General features: G+C 41.2%; 2 protein-coding genes across 4 annotated transcripts; one reads left to right on the top strand and one right to left on the bottom strand.

Moving 5' to 3' along the window:
* The first annotated feature begins 1,733 nt into the window (after positions 1–1,733).
* sergef (secretion regulating guanine nucleotide exchange factor) lies at positions 1,734–11,081 on the top strand. Of its 2 annotated transcripts, XM_038706305.1 has the most exons (11): positions 1,735–1,830; positions 2,100–2,238; positions 2,855–3,007; positions 4,050–4,144; positions 4,328–4,388; positions 4,467–4,580; positions 4,691–4,753; positions 5,558–5,716; positions 5,814–5,980; positions 7,457–7,493; positions 9,946–11,081. In XM_038706305.1, exons 1-11 carry the CDS (start codon positions 1,789–1,791, stop codon positions 10,137–10,139), a joined length of 1,224 nt encoding a protein of 407 aa, XP_038562233.1. In that variant the 5' UTR covers positions 1,735–1,788; the 3' UTR covers positions 10,140–11,081. The 2 variants fall into 2 exon arrangements, with proteins under 2 accessions (XP_038562234.1, XP_038562233.1); XM_038706306.1 differs by lacking the exons at positions 7,457–7,493; positions 9,946–11,081 and adding an exon at positions 6,157–7,391 and having other exon boundaries at positions 1,734–1,830.
* Positions 11,073–23,362, bottom strand: kcnc1b (potassium voltage-gated channel, Shaw-related subfamily, member 1b). 2 transcript variants are annotated; one of them, XM_038706289.1, is made up of 4 exons: positions 21,555–23,362; positions 16,999–17,914; positions 16,227–16,400; positions 11,073–12,632 (listed from the first exon to the last, which is right to left on the bottom strand). In XM_038706289.1, exons 1-4 carry the CDS (start codon positions 22,116–22,118, stop codon positions 12,523–12,525), a joined length of 1,764 nt encoding a protein of 587 aa, XP_038562217.1. In that variant the 5' UTR covers positions 22,119–23,362; the 3' UTR covers positions 11,073–12,522. The 2 variants fall into 2 exon arrangements, with proteins under 2 accessions (XP_038562217.1, XP_038562216.1); XM_038706288.1 differs by lacking the exon at positions 11,073–12,632 and adding an exon at positions 13,298–15,178.
* Positions 23,363–23,877: the final 515 nt, after the last annotated feature.

Raw genomic sequence — 23,877 nt, 5'->3', positions numbered from 1 at the left:
TTTGTTACCTGTTGACATAATTATTTTTGATGTCCTCATGATGGTGATTCGTTCATGGACACTGAATGTGAAGGAAGATGCTAACGTAATGACCATGGAGATGCAGAATTATGACAGCAAGAACCCTGAAAGGGATGATAATAGTTGTGTTCAGGTTGGGGTTTTTGTAATCTCAATTCAAAGTTGTCTGAATAACGATCCTTTTGACCTGAGGGCCAAATCACCTCATTGTCTAATCAAAAACTCCATTATGAAATAGAACTGACATGAACAAGTGTCCACCTTTATGATGGAAACCAGACCCTATGTGACATTTGGAGTTGGTTTTTGACAGTGAATTGGTGACTGGCTCTATGGCCTTGTTCAGTTTTTATTTGGAATATAAATAATGTCCCAAAGAAATCAGAAAAATCTGATCAAATTAACACAATAAAACATGTTAGTTATGTTGCAGATATAACTTTAATTAATTCTACACACACAGCAACCAGTTTATATGGAACTGTTACACCTAGCTAAAACTAATGCAGTCTACATGAATCCTAATACCATGGTGTTTATAAAGTTCAGATTCTCTCACATTTGTTAGAAAGTTATTAATTTAACATCATGGTCATTTTGAAGACTGTTAGTGGTGTTATTCAAATGTGTTGTGTTATACTGAGAAGTTTCAATTGTTTTGTCCACGGTCCACTCCATTTATATAAATGAGAATATATATAAGAAAACGTTTTAGCAAGGGCGTAACTTTGTGTGGAAAAGTGGTGGGTGGGGTGTGCCATACACTTAGCTCAAAATACATGATGAAACACAATATTGGGTTCACAAAAACAAGACAAGACAATAATTGCACACTGTTTTGAAGAAATCATCAGTGTAGAAATATATGATTGGGGAAGTTTTGAGCATTAAACATTTCATCTCCTGCATTCTGGTGAAATTTATTTGTACCCCTTTTCTCTCTTTTCTGTATTTTAAAGTGGAAATTTTAAAGTATTCATGTAAAGGGAAACATAAAATCCAGGTGGCAGATGACAATTCAAAATATAAAAATTTAATGGAATTCAGTAAGGCTCTAAGTTATTCAGTAATTGCTTTCAGATATGTTTCTTTTGTAAATCAACGTTTCAGTTTTATTTAACATCATCCCTGCGGAGTGCAGGCATAATATAGTCTTCCCTATTTGTTTTGTAAATAGGGAGAGAACGAAAACTTGCCAAAAAGAAACAATTTCAAGAAGTCATTGTGCATATTTTGGGGTCATTTTATAATCATAAGCTTATTTTTCTAGGTTATTTTTTGGATAATACTCATTTGTTTCTTCTATATTTTAATTGCATTGTAGGCAAAATTTTCTCAAAGCATTTTCATTTGTTATTTAACATTTCTTGTTGCTATTTTTCCAGAACATTTTCAACAAGTGCTTCCAAAAAGTGATGGGGACAAAACCAGCCGTTTCAAAAAGTGGTGGATCTATGTCCCCAGGGTAAATGACACCTATGGGTTTTGGTTTTAGACAGGTGATTGTACTAAACTGAGTTTATTTACATATGCCATGTCTATGGTAAAAAGTTATCGGTAAAAAAAGAGAGAGAGAGAGAGAATGAAAGAAAAGGCTTCGCACAACACTGCGGAAACGTAGCCATTAGAAAATATCATAAACTACTTTTTGTTCCAACATACTTCTCACAAAATCCGTCCTTCAACTAATGAGATGCAAAAGCAGCCAAACATCACTTCACGACAGTGTCGCAAATAGTGCTGTACTCATTTGTAGCTAGGTACTCCATGGAAACGAGCTCGCGGCCGGAGTTTTGTTTACACTCATGGGTAAGTTCGTTATCTTCACCGTTAAAGTGATAAAGTCGCGTATGTCTTACCGTTTAGTTTAATTATTTCCAATACTCACCACCAGCAAATGGGCAGCGTTGAACACAACATGTTTGCTAACGTTAGCTCAACAGTCAGCGAACTATGTCGCTCCAACGTACATTACGTTACCAGTAGGGCGAAAACAAACCCCAGTTAAGATGTAGTTAACGGTTAATTCAGCATTACTAGTTCTGTACACTGTTAGTGATTAATATCGTGTCTGTCAGGGAGCCAACAGCTACGGGCAGCTGGGACTGGGGCATGTGGAGGACGAGTCAGATCCCCGGCTCTCCGACATCGCTGCTCTACAAAACAAGGCAGTGCGAGCTCTCAACGGCGGCGGGGGTCACTCCGTGGTTAACACCGGTAAGTTAGTGTTTGTCATAAACTGCATTCTTCCTTTTTAAATCCAAGTCTCTCTTGGTCGTCAAAAGTTTATAACACGTGTTTTCCTCAATGTGAACCAAGTCTGAAAAAGACACTGATCACGTGTCGCCGCTCATGGCCAAATAATGTTTTCGGTTTTAACGTTAGTTCGTTTAGTTTATTGGGATTATAAGACACCACAAGACACACACACACACACACACACACACACACACACACACACACACACACACACACACACACACACACACACACACACACACACACACGCATGGAAAACCAGCCAAACAGAAAAACATAAGTGATAACCTACATCTATAGTTACGTAATTACTCTGCCCTTTTCCCCATTTCTACATCTTTATTGTAAGAAAGGGAATATAATGTATATGAAAAAAACACAAGTACAGAACAGTATACAGTTATATAAAAAGACACAAATAACAATAACATTGCCTGGGGTATTCTTTATTATATAAATCCTGATAAAATTATTTTCCCCTAATCTTAGAAGGAGCGATAATATATACTATAACATGTAGGTGCAAGGCTACAAGTAGCTGTCTAACCTTTGTGGTGTGTTTTGTGTTGGACAGAGAATGGAGAGGTTTTTGTGTGCGGACAGAATCACAGAGGCCAGCTGGGACTTGGCCACAATGAAGACATCTCAATTCTTCAACTCTGCCCCAGTCTAAGTCAGAGGGTCACAAACGTAGCCTGTGGTTGGGATTTTACTCTTTTTCTCACTGGTGAGCATCATTTCACATCAGGATGTGAAGCTCTTTTTTTACACGTGCACTAGGTTCAGAAGGATTTGATAGTTTCATGAGAGACAAAGCATTTTCTCCACGTGTTCTTTTTGGACAGCGGCAATGGATAGGATAGGATGTTGTTTTATTCATCCTTAAGGGGAAGTCCGGATATCACAGCAGCCATAAGTTAGACCGGATAAAAATTGGAAGAACAAATAAATTATATGTAAGAATATACATCCTATACAGTCACTTAGTAATGGAGAATTTGTGCAGTAGAGCATGATCAGTGGCTAAAATGGCTGTAACAATTTCATAGATTCAAGAATACAACTACATTACAGTAGATAGCAGTAAGTGGACAATAGGAGCACAGACCCAAAGACTCACTAATGTAATATGGAAGTTAGTGCAATGACCAGTTTCGAACTTAAACACACGTAAACACCATTCTTGTCAACATCCAGTTTTTAATTACGACTGGGAGACTGGGAGCTTTTTCTGAAAGCGTTGTTATATCTGTCTTGGCGAGTAATTATACAGAAGTCCCAGAAAAAGCAAAAAATGTGGACTCTCACGTCAGCCAGTTCCTCCATTCAAGGTAATAAAACCCACATTTTATGCATGATGTGTTTTGCATGAGTTTTTTTTTTTTTAACCCCTCATGCAACCAACTCTGCAATCGCCAAATTATGTTGAGTTATCTTATGACACAAATGCTTGTATATTATAATAATGGGAATCTTTCCCTTGTCTGCCAAGGTTATCACACATAACGCAAATGCAGCATTAGACTCACGTTCCAGGGCATCTGGGTTGTACTAAAACGGGTAACAGGCGGATGAGACTTGTTTTAGGCCACATCTTCTATAAGTCTGCAATCATACAGACATGAGGGTTACCCAAAATTCATAGCACTGTAATGTTAAAATAGGGTTGACATAGGAAGCCGAAACTACCTTCCACTCATTCAAAATTTGAATATTTAGTGTGTTTTATTCATGGAGATATTTCTCTTCTTTTTATGTCACACTGACAGATTGTGGTCGAGTACTGGCGTGTGGCTCCAATGCATTTGGACAACTTGGTGTTAGACAGAGAGTCACACACTCTGCAAATCCACTGGTGATTGAGGTGAGCACATGGGTGGCGTGTATTTTACTTTCTTTAAGGAACATAATATAGCCATTGTACTGTTTGCCATACCTTTTATTTAATGAATCCTGAGTGATCAGAGCTGCTGCAAACCAACTTCACCTCAGAAATCAGTTAGATCAGTTTCTTTGAAGCAGATGTCATCGTGCAGTTTGTTCTCAGAGTCTGAAGGAGCCAATGGTGAGTGTAGCAGCAGGACTCAGACATTCACTAGCTGTTGCTGGTAAGTTTGCACCAAAAATGTCGTCAGTGTGTTTTCATTTAGCAAATCACAAATCCTGATGATCTGTTCTTCCTTCAGACTCAGGCTGTGTTTATCAGTGGGGAAGGGGTCTTTTCAGTCACGCTAAGAGAGTTCTCAGTCCACGCCCTGTCCCATCACACCTGAGCTCTACAGTGCCCTCTCTGGTACCAGGTATGTGAAACTCTGTACACTTACGGAAAACAAAGTTTATAGGCTTTATGTGATTTACAATGCCTCTGATGATTGATAAATGTGACCAGATGCTTTTGTCTATGTTGCAGGTCTGGATCAGAAGACCTCTCACATGGTGACTGCTGGCTTAGCGCACTGTGTGTGCCTTACAGGTAGGACATCGGCATATATGAAACCTTCTTTCTAACTAACAGTTCAACTTTAGATGGAAAGGGGTTCTCCGTACATCTTCCAGCAGTATGCAGCAGAATCAGGTTCTTCTCGGATCAAGGACCAGAATCAGAATCAGAAGGAGCTTTACTGCCAAGTTGTGTTTTACACATACGAGGAATTTGCTGTGGTGACAAGGTGCTTCACGTAGACAAACATACAGTTGACATAAATAAATGTTTAGAAATATATAAATATGGAATAGAAGAACAACGTTGCAGATATATACATGTGCATTATTCTGGGTCTGTGTCATGCAGAAGTAACATAACAGAAGAGAATATTGTGTACATATAAATATATAAACTGACAACATAAAAATATACAACAGCAAACTTCCAAAAGGAAAAGGGGACTGGAACACACTGACTGATTTGTAGCTTTTAATAGTGCAAGCAGACCTACATTTTGCAATAGTGTGGTCCAGTCCCTTTTCCTCCTAAACAGTTGAAGTTCTTTTATTGATGCTGTAGAAGTCATTTCATTTAGTTGCTTAAAGAGTAGCAGACAAACATGAGAGAAGTGGTAACTTAATCGTAATGCATTTTGTGCTGCTCTTGTTTAGAGAGGATTTACACTTTCAGCTTGTACTAGTGAGTTGTTTTCCAGTTCATGTTCATAGATCATGTCTGGCCTCCCTTCTGTCCTGTAACGAAGTTGACCAGCACTACTCAATTACTGCACTGCCCTTCTGTTGCTGCCTCTGCTGGATGAAGAGTAATGTCGCTCCTGTCTTGTGTGTGCAGGAGACGGTGATTTGTTCCTGTGGGGAAGCAACAAGCATGGCCAGCTGACCACCACAGAGCCCTTCCTGTCGTCCCCCACCATTGTGAAGCGCTCACTGCTGGGTGGAGAGAAAGTTATCCATGTGTGGAGCGGCTGGACGCACATTATTGCTCAAACAGGTGACACATAATAACACATATTATGTCTGTGATGCTCACCTGTTTTAACATGATTTAAAGGACAGTTGTCATATCTAAAGATTATCATCAATTTCAGAGACTGGGAGAGTGTTGACATGGGGCAGAGGAGATTATGGACAGCTGGGCCGACAAGCATCGACCAGTCAGAACCCAGATCGGCAGTCAGCTGGGCCTTCAGCAGAAGGTGGAAACCAGATGGCTTGCCTCCCTGAAGAGGTCAAAGTCCTCTGTGGAGCGACACAGGTAAGGCTTCATAGTGTTTAAAACCTCTACAGACTGAAAAAAATTAGAAGGCATATGACAAATGCTTATACATGTAGTGTATTTTAGATGAAGCGTTATTAGTATCAATGATTTACTATATTGAATTTCTGTTGTGGCCATCGTCCTCATGTTTTAGCAGAAAATGTCTGTGTCAGCCAGCAGGGGGCAGCAGACAGCCATAAATAAAACAAGTAGCCTGAGGGTTTTGTATGATGCGAAACACATTGCTGCTGAATGAGAGCCAGGACCACTAAGGGTAGGTTCATAATGATTTGCATCACTATATCTAGCTTTTAGATGCACACACACACTCCCAGAGGACCACTTACCGTCAGGAAAGGCGGCGGTCTCATCTCCCACAAGGGCAATTATGTGTGAGCGTCACGGGACTGCAGCAGTTAACCTGTAGTCTAAATGGCAGCTGTGTGGTAGGAGATCGTTGACGATAAAGTGTATGTCAGGGACAGGCAGAGGCAAGCTCTGGATCATTCTTCCACTGTGCACATATTTGCAGCGCTCGCGTATGTCAAGGCTTTGTCACCTTGTGTGTGTGTGTGTGTGTGTAAAGCTAAAGGCAAGATGGATCAGCTGAGTGAGCAATGAATCTCAAGGCTCACCCTACCATGTTAGTCCTCCTAACACTGTTCAGACACAACCACAGAGTCAATATTAAGTAAAATGTCACATTTTTTGAGGTCTTAAAAATATTACTGCAGTAACAAATGTCAGGGGTTCAGGAATCAGTGGGTGTTTTTATATTCATGGCTTGCCACAGCTGTATGCTTTATCAAAAACATTGCTTTATCAAAGCAGTTCAAACTGTATTAGCAAGGATATGAATACAGTTCAATGACTTTTATTGCTGGTAATAAAGCTTTAACAAACTAAACTGGTATCTAGAGAGCTCTGCCTCATGTTTTTACTCATATTGAGCTTTGTGGATTTCAGGATCAGAATTAAAAATGGTCCCCTCAATTCCTGTAGCAGTTAAGAAGGGGAAAGACTGCAAAAACAAGGCCATTAAACTGTAAAAGGTTTTGGTCAGCAAAAGCAGGAGAACACAGTTGTCTGAGACAGTTGCATTAACTCCTCCAGGCAGCCCAGCATGTTTTAGCTTTTATGAAAGAGTTGGATTTTCTGTTACAGTTTTCTGCTCAGCTTTCTGGTGATGCACTGTGGAGTGATGGGTTTTAGATTGGAGCATGTAATGTGTTCACAGACAACATCACTAATGTTCTTTTTGCGTTTGATGCACTCCTGCTGTATGCAGTTTTTAATAAATGTTGGATGACTTCATCTTGACACATGGAATTTTTATTTCATTTTCAGAGCAAGTTTGGTTACAAAGTATCTCAGCATCTATGTCGGGAAAACAATTCTTGGATATTACAGTTTTAAAATTGTCTGCTTCCAACATGCAATTTTAAACACTTTTAAAAATATTTTTCTCTACAGATTGCATGTGGATCTGAACATAACCTTGCCATTGTAGGTGAGTGTATTCAATCAGAAGTTTCCATCCATTTTCTTGGCATTCCTCATTTTCTTTTTGTATGTTATTTTTAAAAAACTGCTATATTTGCAGACATCAGAACTTTTAATGTTGCAGCAAAATAAATCCATCTAACATCATAATGCATTACTGCATTGGAAAAGTACATTAAGGAAGAGAGGTTTCTGAGAAATTATGCAAAGCTAGTTTGAATTTATTGGTTTCAGTACGTGCAAGTGGCTGAAATAAGAGATTTCACTGTTGGCCTGACATGAAACTGGCTCCAAATACATAAAAGAATAGGGAATACACATTTGTATTATCATGGCTATTTTTAAGCCTTCCTCCACTCTGAACCAAAGAATTAGTAAGGGAACTGTCTCATACATTACAGTTAAACATCAGTTTGAAATATTAATCCTTCTGGTAATGCTGCAGAGGATTTCTGAGTTCGTTGCTCGTTGCTCTGTGGCCTTTGCATCAGGAAGTAATTACAGCATGAATAGATGGGTATCATTGACAGAAGCAATTACCCGAACAGGCCTGTAAAAGAGCTGAATTAGCCACACACACATTTGGAGACATGCTTTTCTGGTTCCAGTGTTTGGAGAGCAGTCTCCTTTTTTTATCCACGTAAGAACAGAACATAAACACTGCAGTCACACATCCCTTAAAAAGTACTGAACAAACAGACAGTGTGTTTGCGATTCCTCATCAGGTTTACAAAGAGATCAAATATGCTTTTATTCTTTCCAGGCTTGTCTAGAGAGTCTCCTTCTTTCCTTTAGTCACCAGCTAGCACTATGAAACATTTTAAAAGTAAAATTGTTCCCATTAAATTTTGAGCACTGACCCAGTTTTTTTTACATCAGCATGATGATAAATAGCACAGATGAACATTGAAACACAAGCACAGGGTTCCATTAGAGAGGAAACGCTGGACATCGCTGGTATTTCAACAAGCAAATGGCCATCCACTTTTAATGTTCTGACCAATTTGAAGAGTTAACTGGATATGCCATTATAATTAGGAAATTGTTAATGCAGACCGTCCGTCATCTCACAAAGCACTACTCTGTGCTTTCAAAAGTTCAGTTATGTGATGAGAAAGCAGAAGCAGCAAAGGGAGAGCTCATGTGAACCCCGCGCATCTCCCTCCTGTGCCATGCTCTCCTCTTTTCTTCCTCCTGTCTGGAGCACGGTGGCAGGAGCAATGAAATAGCAAAACCGGATTGGAAGCAGAGACCTGAGTGCTGCTATTTCTGGTGCCGAAGTAGGTCAGGCAGAAAGGAACGGGGAGCATTGCATGCTGCTTATGATATCTGTTGCCTGCTCAGCCCTTGCCCATTTGCACCTGAGCAAGTGCTCCTCATGTATGAAATTCATCGTCAGTGGTCAGAGGTGGGAGATAGGCACAGCTCATCCAATCTGAGGAAAGAATGTTGTTAATATGAACATTTTGAACGTATAAGGACAAACACCTTTGGTCAGAACCTGTTCTAACTTGAACCTGTAGTATGACGTAAGTCATACTAAAAAAAGGCGCCTGCTGCAGATGGTGTCTCTGTGGTATTCTTAATTAGGTGTGAGAGTTTAAACTGTCTAATGTAAAATTGAATGACAGCATTTGTTTACAAGGAAATGGCTTTTGGTTTGAGTGTCTTGATTTTTATCCTTTTGTTGTGCAGAATATTGTACTGGCACTTTGTTTCCATGGAAACACTGATGTGCTGTACTCCAGACAGTGAGTCCATGAATTAAGCACAGCGCCAAAATAAGGCTTAAGAACGAAACATTTCAACACATTAAGCTCACTAAAAAATGAGAACCGTATGTTTACTGAATAACCTTAATCAAGTATGGAGAAAAATGCAGTCCAGTTATGAATACATGCAGTACTGTAAAGACGGGGCTACATGTGTGTTTGTAAGCCATATCTGGCAGGCTGTCACGTCGACATAAGCTGCTGGCATGATATCTCGGTCTGTTAAGTGGCGAAAGCATATGTGTCACTTGGCGAATCCACGTCTTTGATGCCACCGAGACGAGCTAGAAATGCAGAAAGACAAAGAAACCCCACAATGAAATAAATGAAAAGACGGCATGAAAGACACACAGCTGCTAGATGGTGAAAGCTTGAAGACGTGTTACCCTTGAGAAAGCAAGCTCGCTTTTGTTGCCATGGCGATGGAGCCTATTAGGTAACTGTGTTGCCATGGCACGTGTCTCCTCTGTGATGCAGACCTGACCACACCCACCAACAAGCTCACCAGCTGTGAAGAGCAGGGAGACTTTATTACTTGCTGAGTGTCAGTGTGTGTGATTGTGTGCGTTCTGTATATAGAAAATTGAATTTTTTTTGGATTTTCTGCTAATTTTAGTCTACATGGCACAGTGCTGTAGGCCCTCTCCTCTCAGCTCCACTGACCCATGACCCCCTCTGCTTTTTCAGGTGGGTGTCTCGTCTCCTGGGGCTGGAACGAACATGGAATGTGTGGAGATGGTTCACAGACCGACGTCGTTCAGCCACAGCGCATTTCTGGTCTCAGACCTCTTCTCATTGGCTGTGGAGCCGGACACTCTATGGCAGTGTGTGCTGCGACGACTGACTCACGACAAAACTCAGCACCTACTCCACTTCAGTAACATCGGAGCAGGGGCGTTTATTCAGCATGTGGCAATCAGAGGCTAGAAAAACACAATGACTATGTATGTGAATTAACATATTTCTACGGTGGCTTATTGGTGCTCAGAAAAGCCCACATATGATTATTTTAAGTGCCTTTAAATACACAGTAACTTTCACCTTATAATAGGCTACCTGAGCTCCCCAGACATCATAAATACTGTTGTGTGGTTGGACACAAGCTGAGTTATGTAGTTATGTTACATGTGGCCATCATTTCTCTGACCAGCCCATCATACTGATGGACATGTTTGGGGTCTGCAGGACATAGCCACGCATGGTCCACCTGCCATGTTTGTCTTCCTAAATGACGCTGTTATGGATCATGTGAGGGATGGGCCAGACTGATGCTATAGCTCCATCTTCCCATGTCAGCGGTTTTATTGCAGTGATCCCGAGTGTCAGGAGGCAGTCAATCTCTGCATTTCACACTGAAAATCTCTCAGCCATCTCATGATTTACCACTTAACACATACAGTACAATATTTTTTTCTCTGGCAACTGTCACTTATTTATATTCTTGTCGGTCTATGTCATATACTTTTGACGTGCTTGTCTGCAGCACTTTCATACTGTATACTTCATTAATCTCTGTTGGAGGAAATTTGTCTGCTGCATTTGGCCAACTTACATATTTATAAGCTGTGTGCGCCCGCAGTGCAGCACCCGGGGACTAACTGCAGGTCTGTGGTAAATGACAAGACTCAGAATGGCTCCTGGATGATGTTTTTGCAATTTATTTCATTATTTTTATTTAAAAACTTTTTTTTACTCATGGTTTATGCAAGTCAAATATGTATATCTGTATCACTGGAATTATGCATTAATGAAAGTTAAATTTATGTGCTTTTACCTGGAATTATTTTGAAAAAAATAAATCAACACTCCTTGAAAAATGGTCATTTCTGTGTTTTGTTTTTATTTATCTCTATTTATTGTACAAGCCTGAACTGTATTGGTCAAAAAAGACACCAAAAAAAAACCTAAACAACAAACCAAATCAAAACGATCACTGACCATCTTATTGAGATAACTAACCACAAAATGCACTGTGTTCAAAACACACACTCTGAAGTCTCACTAAATGGCACACACTTGTTGCCTTTTCATTATTGATTCCGTTTGAACAGCTGCTGTTTTTGTTTTTTATTCCGTGTCGAACAATGACCAGCACACTGTCCCCCCCCATTTTTGCTCAGCTCTGTTGGCAGATTGAGATCTGCTGTAGGTTGTTGGCAGTGTGTATGCAGATGTTTGTTAAAAAGTTGGTCCCTTTACACAAACTTTTCCACACTAACAGTGAAGCTCTACATTGTACTCAATGGCTGTCCTTTTTGTTTTTAATTAGGTATGCGCATTGCTTGCCTATAGAAGCTGATCGGTATGGGGATCCTTATTGTTTCTGTGTGCTGATGGCTGGTGAATGATGACTAATTAAAAAAAACTTAAATGTACATTTATTCATCATTTTGGTTAAGCTGTACCAGCATGATGAATGTTAAGACGAATTTGCATAACAGAGGCACTTGTCCAGTATGATGTGTGTAATGTTTTGGCATAGGCTAGTATTACATACTATTACACCAATTTGCACAGAAAGAATAATAATCCAATTCTACATGATTGTCAATTGAAATGTAATACAGAATAATTATCAAGGTCAGAGCTGTGATATGAGTTCATGTCTTTGTTAATCAAAGCGTGGCTACATATGAAGATATATTCAATTAATGTTCAATCTCTATAAGTCCTAACCGCACACGTTACCATTTTAATGTCTAATTAAAACTAGGTAAGTAGTGTTTTTTTTGTTTTGTTTTTTTGTTTGTTTTTTTAAATATGACCTTTTTTATTATTATTTGTGGATGTCTGGAAACATACAAAGGAATGTTAAAAAGTTCACTGGTGCAAAACAGTGCAAAAGTCTACAAAGATGTGACCATGATAGTGCACGTTGCAAGTGCAAGTTTAACGATTTGTTTTCAACTGTTTAGTCTGGCTGACACGACAAGTGACAGGTTTTCGCTGAGGGGGGGTGATTGAAATCGGAGCAACATTTTTTTTTCTTTCAACAGAAAAAGCACACAGATATTTGATGATCACTCAAAAACATTGGTACACACAACTTCAGCACACAAAAAAGCGTATTTACAGCACTGGCACACACCAAAAATAGGCACACAAATTACAACACAGTAACCAGTCACAGATACTGAGCTACATAAGGCTTGACAACAAAACTTCCTCAGAGCTACATCTATGCTGAGTTTGTGATGCACAGGTTGTCACTGTCACACCCATTTAAAAATACTAAGTAATACACACAACAATGCTACAGCACTATCAGGTGGGTGATGGGCCGTTATGGGTCATACACATAGTGGTTGGTACACCATGGTTCATAACACAAACTGACTCTGTTGGTTGTCTGCTCCGGTGCTGTCGCTGGGTCTCTATAAACATATAAAAAAACAATAACAAAAATAAATTATTACACAAAGTATGTATAATGGTGGAAATGATGGTGATCATGGATACCTCTGAGGTGTGGGGAGAGGTGAAAAATGACACTAGCTTGGAGAGTAAAGAAAATGTGCTCCGTTAGTTCCTCATGGTAAATGACAAGTTTACCATGTATTTCCCATGCTTAGCCAAGGCATTAGACGACGGTGTACTGTCTGTGTTCAGAGGTTGGACTCTGAGTTGGTTAATAAACATGCCCGATCATGCTGCGCTTTACAGTTAATGTACAGGAGTTCGGTCATTGTCATGCGGTTGTATACTTTGCATCATGCTCTCACAGTCACCTCGTTATTTATGCTCTCTTTGACCCGGACAAAGGTAGACAGAGGGTCAAACAGCAGTTTAAAGCACTAGCTGGGAAAGGAAAGATGTATGTATGCAAGTGCTGTTGAATAAAAACGGAGTCTAAACACTCATGGTGTATAAAATTTATTTCATGCAAGGACTTATATTTACATATTTTATTTGAATACTTTTCTGTTGCATAAATGTAAAATACATGCATTTACCTTTCCCCAAGTAGACCCACATCCCATACTGTGTCCTACTGACCCCCCTGCACCCCCCACCCCCCACCCCCACCCCCCCACTTGAATTGCATGAGCATATAATTCACCTGCATCTTTTCACATCAAATCTTCACAAGTTTTTTTTCTAAATATATAACGTCCATTAATTACCACAGGAGACAAGACTCAAAATGTAGAACTCTGCTCATTAAGAATAAAAACAAAACGTAGATGAGTTGATATCTTCTTCTAGAAATTAACATTTCTGATTGGTCAACATAAAATCTGTTAAAGTGCCCTGAAAAAATTGTGCATAATTCTTGGGACAGGATCAATACATTTAACAGTAACTGTATTGATGTTTTAAATCAACAGACATACATATTGTAGGAGTCATCATGACACCTCTGGCTGATCATAACTCAACATATTTTGGCTCTGTAAAGTTGCCTGGTCCCCGTTAATAATATTTTGTGCTTTATCATACAAAACTTTAATTGAGATGGGACTACTGTATAAAGTCAATATTTCAGCTGTGGGGGAAATCCTAGAATGTGTTGGATGGTGTAACAATAGTAACCAAGAAGGTATTTTTACTATGAGTGCGGGTACTAGGGTGGTGCACAAGGTACAAGGTGCACCTTTATAAATAAAGCTTTCGTTACACTGTTATGAGCATGATATAAAGTGTACTGATGCTACACTGGGAGCACTTGCGTAATATGTCAATTTATTACTCACTTTTACTTTGCCTCACCAGGTATGAAGGCACCGTTGTTTTATAATTCATGAGTCTTGCCTTAATTTAGGCATCGCAGCAGTAATAACAGTTGCTGCAGACTACAGATACGGTTTAAAAACTCACAACTACCAGTAAATATATTTGTATAAAAACTATTTATGCTCATAACAGCATTAGTTGGCTTTATGACAATTTGTTCAAGTTAAATCACACTATTTTAGTTGGAGGCCCCAGTCAAATAAATACAACAAAATAAATATAAGAATTTGGGGAAAGGCAAAGAATGGCAGCTACATAAAAACCTCTGCTATGACTGAGTCTCTTGTAAAGCTGTCTGAAAATGCATAAAAAATGACAAAGCTTTAAAGCTTTTGAAAGAAAAATGTTTTTTTCTTACATGTACTGCAATACAATTAGCTTCTTGTTGAACTTAATGTTTTCTCATGCAGTTCATGCAAATGAAAAAGTTCCGTTGACATTAGATGTATTCATCACTAGTATCATAGGAATTGTCATCATCTCCATATTGCACTGGACAATCATGAACATAATGTTCAATTTTTTCTTGTTTGTTTTTTTTTTTTTGATGGCCACTCAGATTACATTGAGTCTGGTCTGGACTGCACTTCAGAATGATAACGTCTCTACTTTGCAACGTACAAAGCACTTAAGAGGAGTTCCCTTAACAGCTGGTAATGATACCTTTTGGATATGTTTAAAAAATGAAAATGTCTTTCACAAAATTGTAAAAAGCAGATGAGATAAAAGTTATTGGCAGAATAGTATGCGAGATCAAAAGCAACAGAGCAACAGGCAATGATGTAAACACAGGGAAAGAGTGGGGTTAGCCTGTAGTACAAGTAGAACAGTGCTTTGTCTGCAACTGAGGTGACCCATGCAGAGTGGCATGTGCCAATGGTTTCTAGTCTAGGATATGATGACACACCCAAGGAGAACACTTGGGAGGCTTGAGTATTAGCACAGTTAAAATACAGTTTTCCAGAAAAATAAACAAATAAAAATGAACAAAAGCAGGAGTGTGAGGACTGGCCTTCCAATGGCATTGTGTCTGCTACTCAACCATGCTACATAATGGATGGGATGGGAGAATGTGAGTGCTGCATTAGACAGGGTGGGCTGCAGGGCAGGGCGGACACTGAGGACACTCCAGAGGCATCCCCGCTCATGCCAGACATGCTGTTAAGGCTCCAAGGCTTTTCATAACCTTCAGTTGAAAAACAGAGAACGTTCTGAGTACACTGCAGCACTAAATCCATGACAAAATGTTTTGGTGTTCCTCACTGGTAATACTACACCTGTTGCTTTCTTGTTTTTGTCTCCAAAGAAACAGGTCAACACAGACGTGAGACAGATTCTTATTCTCCATGCATTGAGTGCATCAGGAGTACAACAGCATGCACCGGGTGGTACTGGAATGGTTTGGAGTATAACACTAGAAAAGACTCGAAAAGGTAGGCACCTCAGGCAGGGAATGTGTTCTCCGCTACAGGTAGAATTTCATACTGTATGCCATTTGCTGTTGATGTGCTGGCTGCTCACACAGCTTAATATGACTTTCTCAGTGGAATGTTTTTTTTTAGATTACTAAATAAATAAAATAAAAAGGAATTAACCCTCGTGTAAAAATCTGTAACTTAGAAATTGTCTCAATAATAATAATATTTGCCTTCGTCCATTTGTGTTGTGCTCCTTCACCATACTGATAGCACCCATCAGCAAGACACTTCATGCACCGTTAAGGTCAAGAGCAATGTTCTCTTAAGTCAGGACCCTGCATGGCATTTATCATTAAAACACATATACATACATGGTACACGCATAGCACATAAATACTTTCCTAAGACAACACATTCTAGATCATATAAATCTCGAAAATAGCTTTCTTACTCATAAATAAATAAGGGTATTACATTATGCATGGTATCAAAAAAATATAGTATGTAGATGTGGACAATTATTGACATTCGTGGTGATTGTGCTTGGCCTTAACAGATGTTACTGTGACTTGGAATATATACAATTCCCAAAAAGATGATTGAGGAGAAGCAGCTGCTGTGAAAGTGTGTAAAAGTTGTAATAAGAGGTTTGTAGTTGTGTGTTTTGTGTGTGTGTGTGTGTGTGTGTGTGTGTGCCTGTAAAAGACTGAGGTATAACACTCAGCAAAGAGAGGGGGAAAAGGATCATGTCCTGTCTACGGTCTACAGGGTGTCAGTGTCTTACAGGGGCCTGTGATTGGCTGTTACTGTACGTACCCCTCCTCACTCTGCCCCCTGTGTGGTTAGGGCGTTCAGCAGTGGTGACCAGGAAGCAGGGCCGCTCTCTCTCGCTAGGGCTGAAGATTTCCTCTGGAGATATGGCCTGGTCTATATGAGGGCAATCTTCGTTGGCCAGAGCTGCGTTAGCTGCCTCACCGTTCAGCTTGGAATCTTATAAGAAAAGAAAAACAAACAGAACAATCTGGTTTCATATACCAGCTTTTGTCAGAATTGAAGTGCTACATTTTTTAATAAATCTTTTTTACACTCTGCTACCTCAATGCACGTTGGGATTAAGTAGTACAATAATACTGCGTGTATAGCTTCTTTCTAATGTTTGCCTTGCACTCTGTTGTTCTATATGTTTTTGAGCACAAACTGCATCAAAGGTCAATATGTCTTTGTACTTAAGTCACGAGAGGAATTCAAGAGGAAGTTGAGTGACTCCGGTGTCTACTTACATGTTCTTAATGTCTTGAGAGAGGAGGAGTGAATCACTGCATTAAGAAGTGCACAATCAATAGCAAGATTACTAACTGTCTGCCTCAATCTCTATTCTCCCTTCCAGACTAAAATATGCTTTTCATCACATATTTTATTGTTTTCGGTGGAAACCCATTTGTTTAATCTCATACCTGAATCGTCAGCTGATGGAAGTGTGGGAACAGACAAACAATGAAACAGCTGAATAGTGATATGGCTGCTTCAGGAGGACAGAGAAGTGACGAGACAACAATAAATCAGACTGGATTTCATCTTTGTTTCTTACCTTGAAACTTTATCTCGAAAACGTCGTCATGGGGGATGGGGCTCTGAGGTTGGGAGCTGATGCTTGACTTACAGAAGTTTGGAGAACCTGGTTGGGGTGCCCGAGGGATATGCCTATTTTTTTTCTTTGGTAGTTTCTGTTTTGCCATGGCCAGGGAGTAATACATTCCAAAGTTGTTGACAATCACAGGGACAGGCATGGCAATGGTCAGCACACCTGCCAGAGCGCACAGGGCTCCGACAAGCATACCGGAGATCGTCTTGGGGTACATGTCTCCATAGCCGAGGGTCGTCATGGTCACCACGGCCCACCAGAATCCAATCGGGATGTTCTTGAAGTGTGTGTGCTCGCTGGCTCGAGGGTCGTTGGGGTTAGCTCCAATCCGTTCTGCGTAGTAGATCATAGTAGCAAAGATGAGGACACCGAGAGCAAGGAAGATGATGAGGAGCAGGAACTCATTGGTGCTGGCCCTCAACGTGTGGCCCAGCACCCTCAGTCCCACAAAGTGACGGGTCAGCTTGAAGATACGTAGGATCCGCACGAAGCGGACAACTCGGAGGAAACCCAGCACGTCCTTAGCTGCCTTTGAAGAGAGCCCACTGAGGCCAACCTCCAGGTAGAAGGGCAGGATGGCCACAAAGTCGATGATGTTTAGGGCGTTTCGAATGAAGTCAAATTTATTCGGGCAGAAAGTTATTCGCATTAGAAATTCAAAAGTGAACCACACCACACAAACCCCTTCAATGTAGGTGAGGTAGAGCGCAGTCTCAGTCTCCTGGTAGGTGTGCTCCACTGTGACGTTGTCCACCACCTCCAGCTCAGTTCGGTTGATGATGGGGTTGAAGGCCTCGTGGGTCTCCAGACAGAAGGTGGTGATGGACACCAGAATAAAGAACAGCGAGGCCAGAGCCACCCACTGTGCAGGAAATATATACAGGGTGCAGAAAAAGAAGTAGAGGGGAGAGAGGAGAGAGGGGGAAGAAGGACAGAGAGAAGAATGGGTACAGTAATTCATGCAATGTAATCAAGCTTGACGGCCCAGCTGCAATTCTTAGCACGACACAATGCAATTCAATCTATTGTCTGAAACCGAGGCATCTGGTCTGAAAGTTACAGTGGCACTGACACTCTCTCACTTCCCCTTTTCTCTCTCTCTGCTCTCTAGGTGTCTTGAGTCAGAACTGTCATTGTAAAAGGGACAATCAATGCGAGCTCGCCATTCTTGCTTCTCTTCCCTGTGCTGTATCTCAAGGTCATGGCATTTTCATGGGTATGTTACATGCAGTGTTGCAAAGAGTGAGAAGCAGCAGACAGGACATTAGTCTCAACCCCCATGACTAAATTTAGCTGGGACTCTTCCCTTCGGCACCATCACTACAGTAGGTCTTCCCTACACAAGGTTATACAGTCCAGATGATCAAGTCTTAGGAATCGTAAAGAGCTGAGAGACTTGCAGAGCTGAGGACAGAGTTTTATGAGAAACCTATATTTCCCTTAATGGCCCAAGTGTAGCCTTCATTATGTATTGATTAGATAATCATATTTCATCACTTTTAGGCTCTGATATTTCTGATGTATACAACATTTGCGTAACAGATACAGTTTTCTGTCATGGGTATTGAACGCAACCATCTGGTCATACTGCACTGGTTTACAGTGTGTTACAGCTCACAGACTTTATTTTAGATTGAATCGTAAAAAAAACAGCTTTATCTTCAATGGAAATCGGAAGTCAATAGATCAAAGTTGGTGGACAAAGAGGTAGACAGGAAGAGTGGATAGCTACTTAATCATCCAAAGTTGGGTCAATAGCAGTGTGTTCATGCATGGAGATGTCTTTACGGGAGTGAGTGATGCTCTGTAGTGCTTGTAAAAACTAATGCACAGCATTTTTAAGCAGCTGGGATGAGCAGTGAAAGGCATCAAGGAGGTTAGTCGGAGTGGGGCATGTCTGGACACAATGTAGTCCAACATATAGTATTCCACTGAGCAAAGGAAACACAGCGCCTTAGTCAGTCCGTTCACAGTGTGTCACTAAGGCACGGATGCAGCACGAGATGGAAAACAGGCCCTCATCATATCATTTCATCACTGGCGATTCATCACATTGTGCTGAGGAAATCGCTGCTGCTTATGAATGTCTGCTTCCCAACCATGTTAGTGTGATGGTCCGGAGGGAAACTGTGTGTTCTGTCAGCAGGGCTGTCGTCTTTGTTGTTCAACTACATCACTGTTCATCACTGCATATTTAATATAGCACGTGACTGTGGATTTTTTAATTCTCTTTAAATTCAAAAGAAAATGTCCTTCAATTAAACATACAAATAGAGTGTGGACAAAAGGAGCACTTGACATTTTAATGCAATTGAATGCAAAATTGCTTTAAAATGTAGCGTTGCCGAGCTATTAATGTTGGTGCATTGTTGTTTGTACAGTGTAAGAGAGAAGAGAAGTTTTGAGGCATTAGGACAGTGTATGTGGTGTTGTTGTATTGGATTGCATAATATTGTTTTGTCCACCCCCTCTACAGTATGTACTGCACAAAATAACAAGTAGTCCCTATAATATAATACCATCCAATTCAACCACAACCTAAAAAATATAATAGATTGGTATCCACAGCAAGGCTGGAGTACCAACTGGGCAAAGCAGGCAGCTGTCCTGGAGGCCCCGGAGCTTCAGGGATCCCAAAAGCCACAGATTTATTGTCAGCTGTTTTGTGCTAATTTAGTTAATTGATTTGTTTGGGAATGTCTTGTCTACATGCAACTAATTGTACATGGTGCATATTACTGAATAAATTTAACTGAATCACCTCAAACAGGGCGAATTCATCCGGTTTATTGACAGTAGAACTCAAACAATTAGCCAATAGATTAGTTCAACAAAAACATTATTGGCAACAATTTTGTCTAGTAAGTTTTATGTTGTTTTTTCCCCCAAAATGCCACAAAATTAACTCGTTCTATAGCTTCCAAAATGAGAATGATTGCTGATCTTTCTATCATTGTAAACTAAATCCTTGGGTTTTGGACGGTTGGTTGGAAAAAATAATCTGTTTGAATATGTCAACCTGGGCTTTAGAAAGTTGTGATGGCCATTTTTGTATTATTCAGTTGATGGTGACAGATACCTTGATGATGAAAATAATACTTGCTGCCTTAATTGACAGATGCTCATGATATTTTGTACAATTAGCAAACGAGTTGGAAAAATACAATCACTGCCAGCATATTTCAGTGTGTTGAAAGCCTCATTCTTGTGCACCACACTGGCTTGCTGAGCCCTCTGAACATTCCACCCTTCAAACTGTTAAACAAACGCTGCATCTCATCAGACCGCCTCTTACAGTAAATGAAGTGTCTTTGTGACAGTTAGGAACAGTGTGGCCTGAAGGGAGGGTGACAGGCGATGATTGTTTGCTCCTTCTTGGCTAATTCTCACTGTTGCTAGCATACCACAGGCCTACAGTGAAATGCAGTGACAAGGGTTGTCCACTGATCCAGCGTGAATAGAGACTGTAATTAACTCTAAGGCTCAGTGCTAATTAATCTTCTTGCCAGTCTTGGTGGAGCTCTGTCAATCCTCGCTCTCTGCTTTGTCTTGCTCACTGTTAAAAGTAGGACACATCTGAGAAGTTTTCTGCTTTGGGAAATGTCCCTGGTGAAATCTGAAAGAAGTGTGTGTGTGTGTGTGTGTGTGTGTGTGTGTGTGTGTGTGTGTGTGTGTGTGTGTGTGGTTAAACCGCTTTCACTACGCTTTCACCACTTACTATGAGAGTGAGAACATGTCTATACAGTTTACACTTGCTGGATGGGGCCTGATAACTAATTCCTCCAATCAGTCTGCTACAGCTGCTAAACCAGCATGCAGCACAGTGGTTTTTGTAGGGGGCAGTGGTCAAAAAACACCAAAACCTGAAGGTGTAAAGTCATTTCATTGTCACTATCTAGAGGCATTGCGCCCAGATGGAAATGTGCCCATAACAAAGCCCAAAAATGTCACCCCTAACAGCAACCTCGTTTTTGTCTGGAGGTCTGCCACTGAAATGCTAGTGGTGCCAAAGATCTGGTTTCCTAATGTGTAGCTGACCCGTTTAACCAAAGAGCCAGCCTGCCCAGGGATCCTTGTGTCCTGGAAATATCAGTCCAAAGACCTGTGAGAGTCACGATGAGTTTCTCTATCTTGCGCTGTGAGAGTGATGATTTGCATGTAAATGATTTTGACAGGTGAGGCCTGTTTGGTTAACCCCCCCACCCCCACCCCTTTTCTGTACAGTCACATCCCTGCTGTGGAGACCCCTGGGAGGGCAATTTCAAGGTCAAATCATAGCCTCTCTAACTCTCCCAGACCCATCGGCCTTTGTTTCACCATCAAGGGACAAAAGCAAACAAATCCACAACTAAATTCATGCAGATTTGACAGTTTCAAACCAGCAATGAAACATTTTTGCACCTCATAATGTGCCTATGATAACTCCAACTGACGTTTCACATCTTAAGTTCAACAGGAAGAACAAAGCCATTGCAAACATCTCAGACTTACAAGCAACTCACCCTTGCATATTTAGAGGAGTAAGGGTCCTCAAACAGAGCCCAAACATGTTTCTGCCACCGGCTCCACAGGCTTCCACTCCTGGTATCATGAGTGTCTCCTTGCGCCAGCCTCCTTGTCATTTCATCCACATCATCCTCAGCGTGCTCTTGCTCTGGCTCCGGATCATCGCTCGCCAGGTCTAACAACCCCCCCCCGCCGAAACTATCAAGGGCCTCCTCTGCCTCCCGGTGCTGCCGATAAGTCATCCAGCAGCATGGCTCCACGTCTGTCTCATCAATGCCCCAGAAGGCCAGTTCCTCCTCATAGAGGGGCCCGCAGACATCAGCAGGGCAGTGCAGCTTACCTGTTCTGTAGTAATTAAGGATGTGTGCAAAAACGCCAGGGTGGCGGTCGAAGAAAAATTCCTCGATCTTGGCATCATAGTCAAAGTGGTTAGGTGCGTCAGGCTCGGCCAGCCAGGACAAGCGAGTGCCAGGTAGGGTGCGCAGGGTGCTGCGGTATGTCTGATGTCTGATCCCTCCCACGTTTATCACAATGCGATCCTTGTCGTCGCTCAGGCCCATTGCGTCCCTTAGGCATTTCTCCAATAAGTTCCCTTCATCGCAAAGGTAAGTCTAGGCGCCCCGTGCAACCATACACAGCGGTGATAAACAATTACTTGAGGGAAAGCAGCGCACACAGCAACCTGTCGTTTCTCAGCAACTACGAAAGAAATGCTTGACACGCATCAGGCTGCATCCCCTCTAAACCCTGTTTTTTCTACGATCACCTGCCATGCAACTGGAGGATGAAAAACGCTGATAGCTGCTAGACTCAATGGGGGGTATTGAATCGAAGTCTAAAATAATTGCAACCAATCATATTAAGAATAGACGTCACATCGTCAGAAAATCCAAGATGTCGAGATAAAAGGACAGACGCTGGTAAATGTCCCCCCGCCAGCAGAAAACCCCCAGCTCATTGGACTCCCCAAGTTGCGGTAATTGATCAGATCAGTCCTGAGCAGGTTTATGACTTTCACAGCAAGGTGACTGCGGTGGTGCTGAGCGGACAGCGCCTGTCCGTCAGCTCCCGATGGAGACTTCAGTCCCTCCTCTGTTGCTGCCTACAGACTCGCCTCCTTCACACCGACGCTCCTTCTCTGCGTTTAACGACACACCACCACTGTACAGCAGGTCTTTGTCTCAGCGGAGAGATGCTCTCCTGCTCCCAGACTTTCTCTTTCAGTCATGCATTGCTCATAAGAAGTCAGTCTATTTGAAGGGAGCTTTTCTCTTTTCTGTGCTGCGTGGTTAAACAGAAATAAATATATAAAAATCAGAGATAAGAGGGCGACAAAAACCTCCTCAAAAACGCCCAAACTGCCGGTTATTCACACGGCGCTCAGCTCCTCTCTCAGATCAGATGGAGCATGCCCAGTGGAGGACCCTGCATTTGTTAAAAGGCGCTGTCAAGTTCTCCAATTAAAGCTGTTTAAATTGCCCAATTTTTCTTCTTCTCCCTCACTTAACGTCGTCGCTGGGAGGGTTACTGTCGGTCAGCGGCTGTTAACAGTCAGCGGAGACCCGTCGTGTTCATACACAGCTGGCTGGAGAAGGTGTGACCCTGGAGCCATGAACGCGCAGATCCGCCCATAACATCAAAAAAATCATATATCTTCTAATAGCTTCGTGAATTATGGATGTAAGATTGCAGGCTGTAGTCGCATTGATGACAGTCTGCAAGTGCGTGCCACTGCCCTGACGGTGGAGATAGCCTTATCTGAAACACAGAAGAGAGAATAATTTTTTTTGCGCAACTCTGTGAGGCAACTTGGTCTGTAATGATCAGCCCACTAGAGCCTGAACCTGTCGACAGAGGGCGCCATTACTCACAACAAAGAAGGTAGACCTATATTTCTGGTGCCCTTTATTTTGAATGAATTGTTAATTAACGTGAGACCTCAAAACGTGTCAGCAGATTAAACAAATGGAAAATTAGGCCATAATCTAAAGAACGACTGTTTAGTGTTGGAGGACAGATCCGGATCCAGGATGAAGGCTTTCTTTCATTTTTACACAGTTGTCTCATGAAATGGGCCTACTTCATTTATTTAACAATGTTGAAAGAAACAATGTTGCATAGACCTACACCTTGATTTCGTAGCCTATGTGTAGCCCATTTTTGATGCTTTCATTTAAAAACACATTTCATCATTAAAAGAGTAAGAATTGCACTTTCTTTCGACTCCCTTTTCCCAGGCAAAAAACATCGGGATGGTCCCAAGTTTGCCCTACATTTCGTCTGACCATGGCATATTTTTAAACTTGCAGAGGAACAAAG

Source organism: Micropterus salmoides, unplaced genomic scaffold (assembly GCF_014851395.1).
Source record: "Micropterus salmoides isolate LMB-PRFRI ecotype aquatic unplaced genomic scaffold, ASM1485139v1 Ms_hic_scaffold_8, whole genome shotgun sequence".
In the NCBI taxonomy this organism is placed as follows: domain Eukaryota; kingdom Metazoa; phylum Chordata; class Actinopteri; order Centrarchiformes; family Centrarchidae; genus Micropterus; species Micropterus salmoides.
Note: the sequence above shows the minus strand (reverse complement) of the source record. Positions and strands in the feature narration are given on the sequence as shown.